Source organism: Papaver somniferum, chromosome 8, assembly GCF_003573695.1.
Source record: "Papaver somniferum cultivar HN1 chromosome 8, ASM357369v1, whole genome shotgun sequence".
Classification (NCBI taxonomy): domain Eukaryota; kingdom Viridiplantae; phylum Streptophyta; class Magnoliopsida; order Ranunculales; family Papaveraceae; genus Papaver; species Papaver somniferum.
The window spans coordinates 6,181,727-6,199,957 of NC_039365.1; the positions used below are offsets into that span (position 1 = coordinate 6,181,727).

At 33.9% G+C, this 18,231-nt stretch overlaps 1 protein-coding gene across 1 annotated transcript; it reads left to right on the forward strand.

Annotated features, from left to right (window-relative positions):
• Positions 1-5,174: 5,174 nt before the first annotated feature.
• On the forward strand, positions 5,175-5,893 carry LOC113304983 (cytochrome P450 87A3-like). Its single transcript, XM_026554102.1, has 4 exons — positions 5,175-5,217; positions 5,355-5,461; positions 5,548-5,678; positions 5,788-5,893. The coding sequence occupies exons 2-4, from the start codon at positions 5,384-5,386 to the stop codon at positions 5,891-5,893; spliced, it is 315 nt and encodes a 104-aa protein (XP_026409887.1). The 5' UTR covers positions 5,175-5,217; positions 5,355-5,383.
• Positions 5,894-18,231: the final 12,338 nt, after the last annotated feature.

Consider the following 18,231-nt stretch of genomic DNA (forward strand, 5'->3'; position numbering starts at 1 on the left):
CACGTTTTCCCAAGAAAATCTTCATAATGTTATTTACTTATTAATTTCAGTTTTGATGAGCAAATTTATGTTGTTAAATGTTGGTTAAAGATGAAAATGAGGATTTTGATGAGTGACGTGCTTTCTGTTTTCTAGTTTCTTGATTATGTTTGGATATTTATTTTTCTGGAAAGGTTTTGAGTTTCTACGTAAGTTTGTTGGTTCTTTTTTTTTACCTGTTCATTTTTGTTACTTTGGTGTCACTCTCGGTGACATTTATGTTTTTTAATTAATTTTGCCATTTTTCGCGTCAATTTTTTTTTTATTTTCTTCGATTTTGGCTTCGGTTGTTCAAGGGATCTCAGTTCTAGTTCTGATTTTTTGAGGTATCTTTGTTACTATTTTTCACCTATACCATTGTCATAAAGTAGATTTTTAAAATGCCTCAAAAAATAGGACAAAAAAAGAACTAACTTTTAGAAGATATCACTTCAAACTGAGGATACTTTACTGTAGTAACCTGCATTGTAAATCTTTATAAAACCATGCCGACTTCAACAATCGGCATTAAAAAATTATGCCAACTGCCACCGTGAGTATTCATCAATTTGTGAGGGTATCCCTAAATGTGAACCCAAAAAAAAATACATGTACTCCCTTTGTTCCACCAAAGATGACCTATTTCATCTTCATGTTTACACAATTCCATAGGCAAGGAGGAGGGAAGGATAATTTTAGTTACTTTTTACAATTTTATCCTTATCGATAACCAAAAATTTAGAAACGAAATATCTCCAAATTTAACTATGCCACAGATATTCGTACTTTCCGTCAGAAAGCATTTTAAAATACCTCTGTAACAAATATATGTATGAATATCAAATTAGACATTGTTTTTTCTTTATCCGCAAACTTAATATATTGAAGAAAAAAAAGAAAAGATGCGTGCAAGCAGTTACAACTTAAGAGGAGCATATAGCCCCAACGAAAAACAGAAAAACAAATTTAAAACTAAAGGAAAAGAAAAGAACATGTTTCACGAGAAACAACATCAGAGAATAGATAATTGTTCAATTGCAAGGAAATCTCATGTACTACACAAGACACAATTGAAGCAAAGATGATTTGATTCACTTGAATCGATTCATGAACTTTTGTAGCCACGGTTTGCAAACTGCGTTCCTTAGTATTTTTAAGTTTAAGTTCAGAAATCATCTTCAGATATATAATCTTCTCAAATTCGCAGACTAGGTTCATGGACTTAAGTTACCGTGCATAGTTTACAAACTCCAACATAAATTCTCGGGTATGAGAACTTCGTCGGTTCACAGACTGGGTTCGCGGACTGAGTTCGGAGGGACGAAATAATAAATATGAAGGTATTAAAGAAAGTCTTAATTACACCTTCGGAATAACCCCTAACTAATTCCATGTCATCATTTTTATTTAAAAAAATTAATATTTAATACAAAATGACGCTAAAGAGAATATTTTTATGCTTATCTAAATCCAAAATACATAGCACAACCTTGACTGTTGGGGATGAGTTTCACAAAAAGGATCTTATTTAGTCCTCTATTTAAAAATAAGAGTAAATTGGGGCATACGCAGGTATGGAAAAACCATGCCGATTTGGATTTCCGGCATTGAAAAATCATGTCGATATGAACAGTAATATATCTCCTAATTATTTCTAGTATAGCCAAACAAATGGAGGTATAAAAATAAATTCCGTGTAGTATTATTTTGACCTAATATTGGAGATGCTCTTAGGACCTTTTTATAAACTAGCCAAAGAATGCAACGAATAATTTTATTGGTTCGATAAAGAAAAATTAAAAGGTTTTTTTGGGATCAACAAAGAAAACACTTATTAGGATCGCGGTATCCATTTAGCCAAAGCTCAGTCGGGATTCATTTACAAAGGGTTTAGAGTACATCTGAATTTCGACTACTCTGTCTCAAATTGGGAAATTTTGTTCTTTCATAGGTAGTTTTCTTTTCCTATTTTTCTTTTGTTTTTTTCTACCTCTGGTAAACCCTTTGTAAACCCTTTCTCTCTTTAATGATATCTTCCTTTTGATCAAAAGAAAAATAAAATAAAAATAAATATAAATGCATCTCCAATAGTTAGGTCCTACAAATTTGGGGGACGAAATATTAAATATGAAAGTGTTAAAAGGAAGTCTTAATTACACCTTCATAATAACCCCTAACTAATTCCATGTCAACATTTTTATTTAAAAAAATTAATATTTAATATAAAATGATGATAAAAAGAATATTTTTATGCTTATCTAAATCTAAAATACATAGCACAACTTTGACGGTTGGAGATGAGTTTCATAAAAGGGATCTTATTTAGGCATCTATTTGAAAAGAAGAATAAATTGGGGCATAACGAAAATTATTAAAAAATATTTTATTGTTCATACTGGTATAAAAAAATCATGTCGATTTGCATTTCTGGCACTGCAAAATCATACCCACATGAACATAATTCTGATATACCCAAATAAATGGAAATCTAAAAATGAACTCCGTGTAGAATTTTTTTAACCGAATATTGGAAATGCTCTTAGGTCGTTATTATAAACTAGCCAAAGAATGCAACGAATTTCTCTTTATTAGTTCAATAAAGAAAATTAAAAGTTCTTTTTTGTTTTTTTGTTTTTTGGGATCAGCAAAGAAAGCAATTATTAGGATCGGGGTATCCATTTAGACAAAGCTCAGTCAGGATTCATCTAACCAAATACCCAAGTTAACCAATGCGTTGTGGACGGAGTTTGATGGTCCTAGATGGTAGCTTGGTGTATACTGTTTGTGGATGTTATTGTGGTCCCCACACCATACTTACGTAGTTGGAGTTTGATTGCCTTAATTAATAGGAAAATGACAGGTTGACCGAGGAAAGCACCGATTAGCATCCCTGCTGCCTGATTGATATGGTGATAAATCATGGAATCAGTCCATGGCTAATCGATATGGTTGGCATTCTCCGTAATTAATATCCCTGCTGCCTGATCATGCTCATCATACCACAGAATGGGTGAGTTCTGAAAATTACATATGGATGGTATCCCATCCCCATTTACCCATACAGTATGTTATACATATCACTTGAGTAGACTAGAGTTAAGACAAACACCAACCACAATAACTCTCCGGTATACACATTAACTTTACCTTATCGAAAAGAAAACTTATCACAATCAGACTTGCCACCTGTTTTCATTAAGCATATTGATGAACCTATATAAACACTACATAGCATGCTTTCAGTTTCAATACAACCATGTCATAATACGTCGTTCTCTTTTTTTCATAGAATGATATGATAATGATGCAGATATTTATGCTGAACACTTGGTTAATTGTTCTATTTTTCATAAGTTTGGTAACAATTAGCTTCAGTCATTATGTTTATAGATGGAGAAATCCAAAATGTAATGGAGGAAAACTCCCACCTGGTTCCATGGGATTACCTTTGATCGGAGAAACCATTCAGCTCTTCATCCCCAGCAACTCACTAGACATGCCCAGGTTCTTCAAAAAGAGATTAGCCAGGTACGTATGTATTACTAAGTATACTAATTTTATCTATTAAATATCATCATTTTTTTCTTCTATAATATGATTATATAATTAATTATAAGCTAACTGTTGAAACGATTTCATGCATGATCAGATATGGAACATTGTTTAAGACAAGTCTAGTGTTTCACAAGGTGGTAGTATCACTAGACCCAGATTTTAATCATTTCATATTCGAACAAGAACGAAAGACAGTACAGTTATGGTACATGGACTCATTGTGGGATGTATTCGGAAAATCTATCGAATCTTCAGATGATCCTTACATTCTCAAATACTTTAGAAATTGTCTCTTGAATCAATTTGGCCATGAAACCATCAAGGAGAAGCTTCTTCCTAAAATCGAAGACATGGCTAATCGATATTTACGAACTTGGTCTACTCAATCTTCTGTCGATGTTAAAACATTGATCACAAGAGTATGCATTATTTTATCCCCATATCTGTATATTTGATATACCATATATGTACTTAAAGTCGTTAATTAATTATTTTTCTAATTTTCTGATGCACAGATGGTGTTTGATCTGACTGCAAAACATTTATTCCATTATGATCCGATGGACAAGAATGTGGCTAATGTGTTTGCCAACTTCTTCGATAGTGTAATGACGGTTCCTATAAACATTCCCGGAACCACATATCACAAGTGTATGAAGGTAATAAGAAACAGAATATTCCATTTAAATTGTTTGAGTCACCAGACTAATTTTGACGAGGAGCTGGTTTTGTATCCAGTACTTTGAATACTAAATTTGGCACCTGGTCTAACTGTTAACTGTCATAGATATACTTAAATTCCAATACTTTTCCTCGAGAAGGAATGGCTCTGAACAAACTTTTGAAAATACTCCGAGAACCGTGTACCTAAAAGAGAATAGTGAATCCTTTTAGGAAAACAGTGGTTCCCACTGGATTCATTAATAAAATTCTCTTGTGAACGAGCTCATTCTAATTTCAATTATAACTTATCTATGCTTCAAAAAAAAAAATTGTAACTTATTTGGTTAATTTGTAGAACAAAACAAAGGCAATCCAACTGATGAAGGATATACTGCACGAGAGACGTAATTCAACTGAAAAGAAAGGGGATTTTCTTGATCGAATCATAGAAGACATGAAAACAATGGAATTTCTAACAGAAGATTTTGTTGTTTATTTAATATTTGGGATGTTACTTGCCAGTTTTGCCACCATTTCGGCAAATCTCACTTTAGCATTTTCACTGTTAACAGACCACCCTGCCGTGGTAAATGAGTTACTGGTTAGTATAGGCAAAGTCGTCATATTTAGCTTATCAACTTTATTCCTACAATAAACGAATAAAATAGTTAATGAATGCTACACTAAGTTAAGTAATGATGTTTTGCACTCTAATTAGGAAGAACAAGACAATTTGGCTAAAAGCAAAGACAATCCGGATTCTCCTCTCACATGGGATGAATATAAATCAATGACTTTCATGTCTCAGGTAGGTAAATGTACTGCAAAACATTTGTCGTGCGCAATTATAATTCAAATTCTAGCTAGATAGACACAATATTCTGAATGATTATATATGAAAGGTTGTTGATGAAACACTGAGGATGGCGAATCTTTTTCCCGGGATATTAAGAAAGGTTATTAAAGATATTCACGTAAATGGTGCGTACTTTCGAACTTTTCTTACCAGACGTCCTTTTACTATTTGCATAATATTCAAGGAGAAAGCAAATAGATGGAGAATTTGATTTATTATAATTTTTGTTTTTATGTATTTACATTGTAGATTTTGTTTACAGGGTATACTATTCCAGAAGGCTGGACAATCATGCTTGTTTCTTCTGCTGTTCATATGTGTCCTAAAAGTTTTCCTGATCCACAGACCTTCGATCCATGGAGATGGAATGTAAGTCTATAAACTGTTGCGTAGGATTGAGCAATTAAACATGTTCTTATTTACCTGTGGATTTATGTGTGTATATATATAAACAGAATATTGGTGATACAAATGCACCATCTAGAAATTATATTCCATTTGGTGGAGGGTTGAGACATTGTGTAGGAGCAGAGTTTAGCAAGGCAGTGATGGCTATATTCTTGCGTGTTTTGGTCACTAAGTTCAGGTAACCTATACATCTACCAGATTATAATATCCCTGATGGATTATACTTAGCTTATGAAACTTTTGAGTATTGCAATTTGATATTCTGTCTTCGTTTGTTGATTATCCAGTTGGAAAAAAATAAAAGGAGGAAATGCTTATCGTAACCCTGCTTTATCGTTCGGAAGAAGCGGTTTCCACGTTAAGATCTCTGAAAAGGGTCAGATCAAGAACTAATCTTCAACCGTTCTTTAGTAAAAACCACAGTTTGGTGGTCTGGAAACTTGTTTCTATGTTAGTAATATATCGGATGTGAATAGTTAGTTTGTTATCTTATTTCAAAAATAAAAATAAAAAATAAAAACTTAGTATGTTCTCTTGTCATTAATTTATGCTTATATAAATTCGTAGTATTAAAAAGATTGTAATCATACTAAAATTCCCTTTATCCAAGTTATAAATATGAGTACTCAAACCTTAATAACCTAGCATTTTTTAGAGGCGACACCAAAACAAATTAGGGGCGACACAAAAGACAAAAAAGGATCATCCAAACTAGCCATCCCTTATTTCTCGTCTTTTTAATGGCCAAACTACCCTTCACAATCGGTAGATAACTTTACATCGGGAAGTTTAATCCACAATGGGGAGTCAATTTAGTTTATATAACTTCCTTATATAAAGTATCTCCAAAATAAAATCCTCTATCTTTTGAATTTGATTATCCTATCATCGGTAGTAAATAAAGTTATCTTGACTCCCGATTAAAGTAGATTTTTGATAAAAATGCTACTGTAATCGGTAGTGAATTTAGGTTATTTAACTCCCGAATATAGAGTAGCCCCAATATGAGATTTTGCAAAAATTCTCTATCTTTTGAATTTTGATTATCCTATAATCGGTAGTAAATAAAGTTATCTTGACTCCCGATTAAAGTAGACATTTGGCAAAAATGCTACCATAATCGGTAGTGAATTTAGGTTATTTAACTACCGAATATAGAGTAGCCCCAAAATGAGATTTTGCAAAAATTCTCTATTTTTTGAATTTTGGTTCAGCATATAATCGGTAGTAAATGAAGTTTTCTTGACATCCGATTATACAGTAGACCTCTTTACCGAAATCCTAGTCAAGATAGTTCATATAACTACCGAATATAGAGTAGCCCCAAAATGAAATTTTGTCAAAATCCTCTATTTTTTGAATTTTGGTTGAGCCTATAATCGGTAGTAAATGAAGTTATCCTAACTTCACATTATACAATAAACCTCTTTACCGAAATCCTACCATAATCGGTAGTCAAGATAGTTCATATAACTATCGAATATAGAGCATCCCCAAAATGAGATTTTGCAAAAATCAACTATTTTTTGAATTTTGGTTGAGCCTATAATCGGTAGTAAATGAAGTTATCCTGACTTCCAATAATACAGAGGCTCTTTTTGCAAATATCCAACCATATTCGGTAGTCAAAATAGTTCATATAACTACCGAATATAGAGTAGCCGCTAAATGAGATTTTGCAAAAATCTTTTTTTTTTTTTTTTTTTTGAATTTTGTATCCTATAATCGATAGTAAATGAGTTTATCATTAACTTCAGATTAATAGTAGCCCCAAATACGCATTTAGCACAAATTCATATCAATCAGTAGTATCTTTGCACTTTACTTAACTACCGATTTAATATTAACAATCGGACACAAAATAAATTCCGATTACGGAAGGGCATTAACGTATTCTACTATACTTTAGGACATCCCTTAATCTTTTCTATGGGTTGGGAATAAAAAAGTCGTCCATAATTCTTTCCGGGTCGCCCCTAAAAATGCCAGGCTTAATAACATTAGGGGTGTAAATTTAGCCTGGAAGCCCGAGGCACATTGCCGTCCGCGCTGTCCCATGATAGCCCATGGGAGCCCGTGGCCCATTACAGGCTGGCCCGACCTAGCCCATTTGAATAAGAGGACGGGCACAGGCCACAGTTCAAATTTTCTTGCCCGGCCCAATACCCTCCATATTAGCCCGTCAATGTCACCCGCCCTATTAGCCCGTCAGTGTTATCCATTTACCTAGTCTAAATGACTGTTTTCATTTGAATATACTTTGTACAAATACTTAATACAGTCAACCCTCATGGTTTTCATATGTATTTCTTAAGTAGGAATTACTATTTAGTCCAATTTTTCATGACCCAGTGAATGGCTAGTCCACCCACGAAAAACATTTACTCGTTAGTCCAAAAACATGTTTTTGGACTAGATTATTTACTCGCTAGTCCAAAAATTTTGTGGAGATTATAAAATTTATTTTCTAAATGCCTAAAACACCCTTACAGATCTAATTAGTATCAACACATTTAATATTACTAGTAATATGTTACTACATACTAATAGTATCAATATGGTCATACTACATATCAATATGTACTATATTAATAGTAAAAAGAATATGTTACTCGTAAATTAAGTAGCTACTCTACTATACTAGTAGTAACATGTGTACTAGTAGACTAGTTTACTAGTAGTAACTAGTACTATACTAGTATACTAGTAGTACTAATAGTAACTAGTATTATACTAGTAAACTAGTATACTAGTAACATATTAATATGTAATATCAATATATAACATACTACATACTAATATGACACTACATACTAATATGACACTACATATTAATATGACACTACATATTACATATGTTACTAGTTATTACATATTACTAGTTACATATGTTACTACATATTACATATGTATACTAGTTACATATGTTACTACATATTACATATGTATACTAGTATACTAGTAAACTAGTATTAAGTAACTACTCTACTATACTAGTAGTAACATGTGTACTAGTAGACTAGTTTACTAGTAGTAACTAGTACTATACTAGTATACTAGTAGTACTAATAGTAACTAGTATACTAGTAACATATTAATATGTAATATCAATATATAACATACTACATACTAATATGACACTACATATTAATATGTAGTGTCAATATATAACATACTACATATTAATATGTAGTATCAATATTAATATGTAATATCAATATATAGCATACCACATATTAATAATGTTACTACATATTAATATGTAGTGCCAATGTATAACATACTACATATTAATATGTAGTATCAGTATATAACATATTGATACTAGTAACATATGTTACTACATACTACATTTGTTCTATATATGTTACTACATATTTTACTACATACTACATATTAATACTAGTATACTAGTAGTTACTAGTATACTAGTATACTACTAGTTATTAGTTACTACATATTACTAGTTACATATGTTACTACATATTACATATGTATACTAGTTACATATGTTACTACGTATTACATATGTATACTAGTTACATATGTTACTACATATTACATATATATACTAGTATACTAGTAAACTAGAATTAATACTAGTATATATGTTACTACATATTATATATGTTACTAACATACATAGTATATTATATGTTAGGGTTAGTAGAGTAATTTTACTCTTTTCAAATCTTTTTTGGACTAGGGAGTAAATGTTGTTTCCTGCTAGACTAGCCACTAATCCGGATCGGGTTTAGTGGACTAAACAGGAAATCTCTCATTTCTTAACTTCTACTCCATTGAAATCAAAATTTGTTAACCATATAGAGAAAATATTGAGCAAAATCTAAGGCAGTTTCCTTATCTGATGATTTAATTCGGAAAAAATTATAGGAAGTTTGGTTTATATTGGTCCCTTCTCAATCTCGTATTTGGTTATTAATTTTAAGTAAAACTTGTGTATTATATTACATAAAATCCAAGGCCCTCCCAACCCTACCCGCCCGAGCCCAAGTTCCATAACAGGCCATGAGTACTAACAATAGATAAATAACCCTGCCCGCTAGGCCTTTTTAATTTCATGGGTAAGAGATGTTCTAGCCCCTCTTAACGTCCAATTTGATAACTAGGCCGGGCCGGGACCCTAAATAACATGGAGAGAGAAAATGTTTTGAACCTTACATTGCATCCTCTGGAGGAGCTTTCCCAGAATCTTTCTGTTCGCTTTCCTGTTTTTGAACTCTCAAAGACCTCCTCAATTTTGCTGTAGACTTAAAAGAATGTATTGGAGGAGCATCTTCCTCATCTTATTGAGATTATTAGTCCCACATTGTTGGGAAATCTAAGATCCTGCAGTTTATAATTTTTTAGGGCCTCTCCACTCATTGTCAATTGGTTTTGAGTTGGATGCCCGTATTCTAACATGGTATCAGAGCAGGTTATATTTGCGACGAGTCATTAACCGTGCTTTTACTCCGCGTCACCCGATTTATTATCCACGTATTAGACCCAACGAGGTTACACATGAGGGAGCGTGTTGAGATTATTAGTCCCACATTGTTGGGCAATGTAAGATCCTGCAGTTTATAATCTCTTAGGGCCTCTCCACTCATTGTCAATTGGTTTTGAGTTGGATGTCCGTATTCTAACACATCTTGATCTTCTTCTTCTGATCCTTCCTCGTCAGATGCACTAATAGTCTCATCTTCTTGACTTGGTTCATCAAAGAGTTTCTTCCCCTGTATATTACGGCGTTTACGTGAACGACCCCGACGACACGCAAAAGTTCCCTTTCTCTCGTCTGATAATAAGCAACAATATTAGCTCTCAGTCCCATATATAACCAAGAAAAAGAAAATAATGATGATCTCGACCAGATTTAGTACTGATGATAAATTTTTTGACTTGATCTTGAGCTGGTCGAAGTACAATTTTTTGAGACACAAGTGTACGTAACTATTTAAACATAACTGAACATTAAGCATCAAGTAACATTGAACTGCAGCGCAAAATTAACAGCAAGACATAGCCACCTCTTTTTGATCAGATCCTAAATAACTAAACAATCCTAGTTAAGCATTAATTAGAAAGAATGGAAATAGTTTGCCAAGATAAAAGATCAGAGGTTGCTCTAGAAAATCATAGAACTACGGGAGCCAGATCATGGTTTCTTCAGACTTACCATTAAGACGGGTATTCTTTGCGTATTTCTCACGTAAATGATCAATAAAAGTGACACAAGGAAGCCACCTACTAGGATCTTCATCAGTATTCACATTCTATGTTCGTTTCTGGACATCCTTTAATCTACTCAGAAAACAACCAGATGTTACAAAATGCCTTTTATTAAATTATTAGTTTAAATGTTACATAGGAAATACAAACAGGTCCGAGAAATAATACATTAAAGAAAGTTTGGTCCAGTTGACTGAGTTAACTGTCTGTTTGGTCCATTTTTAAAAATATATTTTACAGTTTGGTCCTAGAAATTATGGCTTGGTCCTACGATGACGTCATGGATGATGAAAGTTTGGTCCAGTTGACTGAGTTAACTGTCTGTTTTCAGATCTAGGTTCTCTTTGCTCTCAATTTTCTTTTCCCTGCTGCTGTTGAAGATGAACCTTGTTTCTTGATCTGCTGCTGCGGTTGAAGATGAACCTTGTTTCTTGATCTGCTGTTTCCAGAAGATGAAGATGATGATGATGAAGACTTTAAAGATCTGCTGCTACTGACGATGGTGATTTGATTTTTGAAGATTGATTTATAGTTTTTATAAAGATTGTTGTTGAAGATGATGAAGACGATGAAAGAAGATGATGGACGACGGAATTTTTAGGGTTTTCTTCTCTGCTGCTGTTGATGTTGTTGATTGATGATGTTGAAGTCGATGAAGATGATGTAGTTTTTGTGTTTGTTTTTTCGTGTTTATTGTTTGCTGCTGCTGTTAAAGATGATGAAGACGATGCACATGATGATTACGACGTTGCTGTTACTGTTTGAAGACGATGATGTTTGTTGTTGCTGTTGTTGAAGACGATGAAGATGATCCTGCTGCAATTCATTTTAGGAATGAACACTGATTTTTATGGATTTTTTTTGTGTGTTCATGTAAAGAATTAACTCTGTTTTTATATCTTGAATTTTTAGGTGTTCATCTTAAAGAATGAACCCAATTCTAGGTTTGAATTAGTTAGTTTTTGATAGGTGTTCATTTTGTCGAATGAGCTCTGTTTTCTTATACGTTCTGTCAGGTGTTCATTTGAAGAATGAAATCTGTTTCCATATAGGTTTTATCAGGTATTCATTTGAAAGAATGAACTCTGTTTTTTGTCATAATAATGAAGTTTTGTGTTGTGTTCATTTTACAGAATGAACTATGTTTTCATATGTGATTTTGTTTGGTTTTATTAGGTGTTCATTTGAAAGAATGAACTCCGGAGTTCATCATACAGAATGAACTACTATACAAAACAAGTAAACATAATTTTTTAGGTTTTTATTAGGTGTTTGTTTGAAGGAATGAACTCCGGAGTTCATCAGACAGAATGAACTGGTACAACAAATAAGTAGGAATTAACACGAAAGGGTACTTTGGTCCCTTTAATATTTTTAAATAATTATGGACCAAATAGAAAAGGTGATTTCTGAAAGGACTAAACAAACTTGGGACCACCTAAAAAAGGACCAAACGATATTTCCCTCTAACTTTATAGGATATCAGTACTTTACTTACATATCTAGGATGTCCGTTCTTGGAAGTCTATATTCAAAATGTAGTACAGCTTCAAGGAAACTAAGCTGTCTTGGAGCATCCTCAAAGGAAAACAAGATGCCCACTTCAACAATCTTAAGAATGTCTTTCCTATACTTCTTTCGAGCTGCACCAACGATTTTTTTCAGCAAGCCGAGCAGATTGGTCCTTACACTCTGTAAGAGACTTACTTGTTAAAGATTCATCATCACTTTTTGAAACTTGCAAGATGTGCCGATTATATGCCTGATTCCAAATCCAATTTTAAAGAGATTAAATATCTAGGACCAAATTGAAAGAGAATACGAACCTAAACTTACAGAGAAGTCGAACAAGACCTCATTTATGCAAGTAATAGTAGAATAAGCTTGAATAAGTAGTTCAGGTACAATGATTTGTCTATTGAAATTTTATCCTCAAAAGAGTGATCAAAACCCTTTTTCGCATAAAAGAAAACACATGTATGCATAAAATTTCAGCTTCTGTTTAAAATAGACCTCTCATATCTCTAAGCATTCATAAGATAAGATATCAAGGTTACAATAATCCAAGATATGATTCCAGAAAAAAGAAAGTGTCCATATCAGAGCTGACTTAAAGTGGTTCAGATGATTTCTTGTAGACTCAAGTTAGTAGCAAGCACAACGAGCTAAGTTATACCCACTGCATCCAACATAATGTCGTCAATAAAGAAGCTGTTGAATAGCAGGATGATAGCAAGTGAAAAACGTTCAAAATTCTAACCCTTTTCAGTGATTCCAGAAATATATTACAAACATCTCTGTTAGCTATCTTCTTCAGAACCGAAATCAGCTGCTTGACAATCTCCCCAACATTTGTTCCATGCATCAAAAAATGTGAACTAATTTCTGGACCAAGATAGTCCTGCATGAATATTTGAAATTAAGATATTTTTGTTACCTGCACGGTATTGATTGTAAGCTCAAAAATTATGAACATAGAAAAGAAGCAAAATCAAAATTTTCTGACAGTGAGTCGGCGATATATTTACAGTATATTAAATATGAAGTAAAGAGTGAATAAAAAAAATTCACTATTTTCTGTTTGGATGACCAACATGTGTACTTTAGGTTCTGTCGATAGACCAAATTCTCACAAATGGATCCTGTCTAGGGTATCCCAGATGCAGTTTTTACCATAACTAAAGAGAGTTAATAGGGTTTAAGGGAAATTCCTATGGCAATGTTCAAATCTATTTTTTTGTTGATCTTGGTGGATGGTCAAACTGGGTTTTCCACTATGGTAAAGCATACGACGTTTGACCGTCAAGCGCCAGAAGGAAGTGCAGACGTTGGCGCTCGTATCACAACTGTTGGCGCTCGTCGTACAAACGCCAGTGTTTGTAAGAGACACACCGGCGTTTGAACCAAGGTCGCCAACGACTAGTTTTAAACGGTCACCGGAACGACTAGTTTCTACCTGCATAAATGTGGATCGAGTTTGATCTCACAAATTTACAACAATCTTTCATCCGATCAATCTTTTCTTAATTTCAATTTCTTTCAACTTTCAACCATGAATTCTGATTTTGATTCTTCTGAGGAAGATATGGATATGGATGAAATGTTGTACGAAGAAGAGGAAGAAATGTGTACGGAGTTTTTGCATCAAATGGATAAAGATGCAAATCAAGATAGAAAAAGGAAAATTTTTATGTTGCAATACATTTCGGGATCATACCAAAGCCTTTAGAGCCATATGAAGTTGCGACTAGAAGATGGACGAGGCGAGATCGACATTTTTACCATGAAAAGATGATGCATGATTATTTTAATCATGATTGTGTCTATTCCGATGAGGATTTTCAGCGACGATTCCGCATGGGCTGCAACTTGACGGAAAGGATTATTGTCGAGCTTTGTCAGGTACAACCTTTATTTAATTATCAGTATGATGCACGACATGTACGAGGCTTTAATCACGAACAAAAGGTCAGTGCGGCCCTCCGTATACTATGTTACAGGGTACCAGCGGATTCCACGGATGATTACATCCGTATTGAAAACAACCTCCTTTAGGTATGTCAAATTGTTTTGCGAAACAATTGTCGAGCATTTTGGTCCAACCTTTTTAAGAAATCCTAGTCAGGAAGATGTTCAAAGAATAACTGAAGAAAACACCGCTAGGGGTTTTCCAGGAATGCTAGGTAGTCTTGACTGTATGCACTGGACGTGGCATGCATGTCCGGTTGAATGGGTAGGCCAATATAAGGGTCATTATCCAAAACCAACTGTAATTTTGGAAGCTTTATCTATCTATGATTGTTGGTTTTGGCATGTCTTTTTTGGACTCCGAGGTTCAAATAACGATCTCAATGTTTTGTATAAGTCACCATTGTTTGAAGATCTTAAGAATGGGATCGCGCAGCACTGTAATTTCACCATCAACGGTCATCACTTCACTCAGGGTTATTATCTAGATGGAATCTATCCAGAATGGTAAACAGTGGTTCAAGCTTATAAACAGGTAGGTTTTGGTCCGACGTCTTCGAAGGATATGAAGTACTTTAACACCCAACAAATTAAATACATAAAGGATGTTGAACGAGCTTTTGGCATACTGAAAAGTAAGTTTGCCATCATAGATGGGCCGGCATGCTTTTTTGATCTTCAAGAAATGAATAAAATTATGTTGACTTGTATCATTCTGCATAACATGGTCATTGAAGAAACCATGCGTGACCCAACCTGGATGAGTTTTCCAGATGAATATTTGGTGCCGGATCTTGTGGTGGAGCATGGGAGACCGGCAAGAGAATATAGACTTTCCACTGACAGACTCCAAAACCGGGTAATCTATGGACAACTAAGACAAGATCTAACTAAGCACATTTGGGCTTTAAAAGGAGCAAGAGACGACGCGCGGGGGCGAGTAAGAGGCAGAGGGACAGGGTCAGGGAGAGGAAGATAGATGTTATTTTCAATTTAGTGTTTTGTTTATTATTATTAATTAATATATTTTTTAATTTAAAGTTGTTTGTTTAAACGACTAAACTTAAAATTGAGGAAATTATATTAAAAGTAATTTTAAACAAACGAGTACAATTAAATTAAACTTAAGTAAACAATAATTAAAATCAGTTAGCAAGACTGTATTCATCTTCGTTTTCTTTCGAGGCATCATCTTCGTCTTCTTCCACATTCACATACTGTCCAGTTTGTTGAGGGGTGACTTGTTCAGGGACTTGTTGTTGTTCGGCCGCGGCTTGTTGTTGTTGTTCGGCCGCGGCTTGTTGAGATTCGGGCCATCCATTCTCGTAGTCTATGCATCAAGTTGTCGTTCATTCATTATTGAAGTGTCCAAGGAGAGTAACTTGTTTAGCTTACAATCTCTGTAGTATTGTTCTCGCGAAAGACGACTTTTTTGTTGATTATTTATAGCAATGCCACAGTCCCTGGCTCCATATGCTTCTATCTGCATCTCGAATTCCTTGTGATCAGCATACTTGAACTCGCTTGACCCCCTTCTAATGCTCGTTCGGCTGCGTCTCTCGCTGCTTTTGCAACTTTCTGACCCCCTCCTCTTCTTCTTTTGACGTTGGTGTTAACGTCTGGATTAGTGTTGTGTTGTTCCTGACTGCTTGGTGTTCCATCAAGTGAGGAAGCAGGCCCTCCATTCAGAAAATCCCGCGAGATTGGACCATGTGGTGATCTTGCAGGCACTTGATTACCTTCCAACAAGTATGGATTAAACTTTTTAAGCACCCTCAAAATGATGAAACAAGTTTCATGTTGGAAGCTTAATTTGTGGGATCTTTGCCACTCTTCCCGACATCTTCGTTCCACATCCGGTTTTCCTTCACCACTTCTTCTATTGTGCCGCATTTGAGTGATCAAAGATACATATTCACTAACGACTGCTGAAATTGTGTGAAAACGATGAGACAACCCATCGACATCACGTCTATTGGGGTTAGTTGTTTCTTCACCAAATTTTTGTAAAAATCTTATCATAACAAGTTTTTTTTTCTTGATAAATACTAGTAATCTCATCAAATGTATATAATACATAATTTCTGCAAAGTGGCTCGTCTTCATCCATTGTATACTTGGCACCACGAATTCTTATGTTTCTTGGTTGTGATTGCGGTGTATTTTGTTGTGATTGTTGTGGTGTTTATCGGTGTAATCGTTGTTGTGAGGATGCCATATTTGTTAGAAATGAAATTGATAGAGATAGGATTTTTTCTAGTAGATTGAGTTAATATGAATAGTTTAGTTTGAAAAAAAAAGAAAAATTAGAGATGGTATGAAATTGTGTAATTTTGAGGTAGTGATGAAGAAGGTGTGAGTTTTAAGTCTGGAGATGAACTGAATTTATAGGGAAACAAAAATTAGCAACAGTCGTTGGATGGAAGGAGCCGTTGGCGCTTTTATGTAAAACTCAGCGCCTTTACGAAGGACGGTGGCATGTGAACTAACAACGGGCGTTGGAAAGACAAGCGCCAGCGTTTGTAAATCAAGCGTTGGTACCTAGATCTCCCGGCCTTCTATCAAGACAACAAAATTATTGGTTTGTACATCCATTTTTCATGTTTGTTGAGTCCACAGTGGGAGCATAATCAACAAACTCCAAATTTGTTGAGTCCATAGGAGCTGCTCTAATGGATGCAACGAGAAGAAGATTTTGTGTTTGGCGAAAAAGTATATCATCACCTTAGAAACCGCATCACTTACAACCAACTTTGATGATGCTATCATGATTGCTTCTTTAATTGTCTCTTCTATGTATTCTTGATTTGCTTGATCATCTTCAATTTCGTCTGTGTAGATGCATATTTAGACACAAAATAGAATCAAATAAATAAACTAGGAATTACCAATAGGTACTATTATAGTGGTCTTAGTTAGTGGCAGGTCCACCCACTAAAGCCCAGTAACTGGAGGTCCATAATAAAAAGAAAACAACAAAATTGGACCCAAAATTATATCCCTGGTCTTGTACACGTGTGGAACATATGAGGACGTATTTTAAATACCTAAAACATCCTCAAGTATATAAAAGCAGTAACCAAATCCATTTTTTCTTCATTTTCTCGATCTATTATTTTTCTTCTTCATTTTCTCATCTGTGCTTCGGTGAAGAGCTCCGGATATGAAGATCTTCTGAGGTATTTCGTAAGTTGATTTACCTATATTGATCTTTATTTTAATTTTCTTCTTGATTCTATCTTAATATGAGATCCAAATCTCTTGATTTCATGGAGAAAAATTCAAAATTCAGATTTTAGGATTTCGAAAAGAGGAATTGAATTCAGTTTTTTTGGTGTTTACGATCTTCGTGCTTGATTCGTTAATTTTTTAATTCAATTTTGGTAAAAATGTTTCAGATCTAGATAAATAGTCATGTTTTATGTTCATTTCATTAGTTGATCGGATGTTTTAATTCCATTTTGTTGGTCTTTGGTTTGTTTTTACTTTGATTTTGTGTATTAATCATCAGTACATATATGATGTACTGGTGGTTTTTGATGAAAATAGTCCAGATCTAGTTATAATATCATGTTTTACGTTCGTTTCGTTTGTATATCTGGTATTTTAGTTTCATTTTGTTGGCTTTTGGTTTGGTTTCAATTTGGTTTTTTGTATTAACTATCATTACGTATATGACGTGCTGATTTTTCTGTGTGTACTATGCATCTATATGTTTGGTTTCAGTTTTTGTTTGTGTATTAAACATCAGTACGTATACGACGTACTATTTTTATGAATCTTGATCGTAATTATTCGATTTTTTGCTTAGATTATGATGGTTTTAGCTTATTTGAACTCTCAGTTTGATTTTCTTGTTATTTTCGTTCTTTATTTTCTCAAAATCATACTTATTTGTTGTTTCAGGGGTATTATCCATCAATATATATGTTGCATGCTAATACAAACTACTTTTGATTCTATTTTATTCTTAGTTTTATCACTTGTTGTTGTTTGATCCATAAGTACATATCTTCCGTACTGAAATA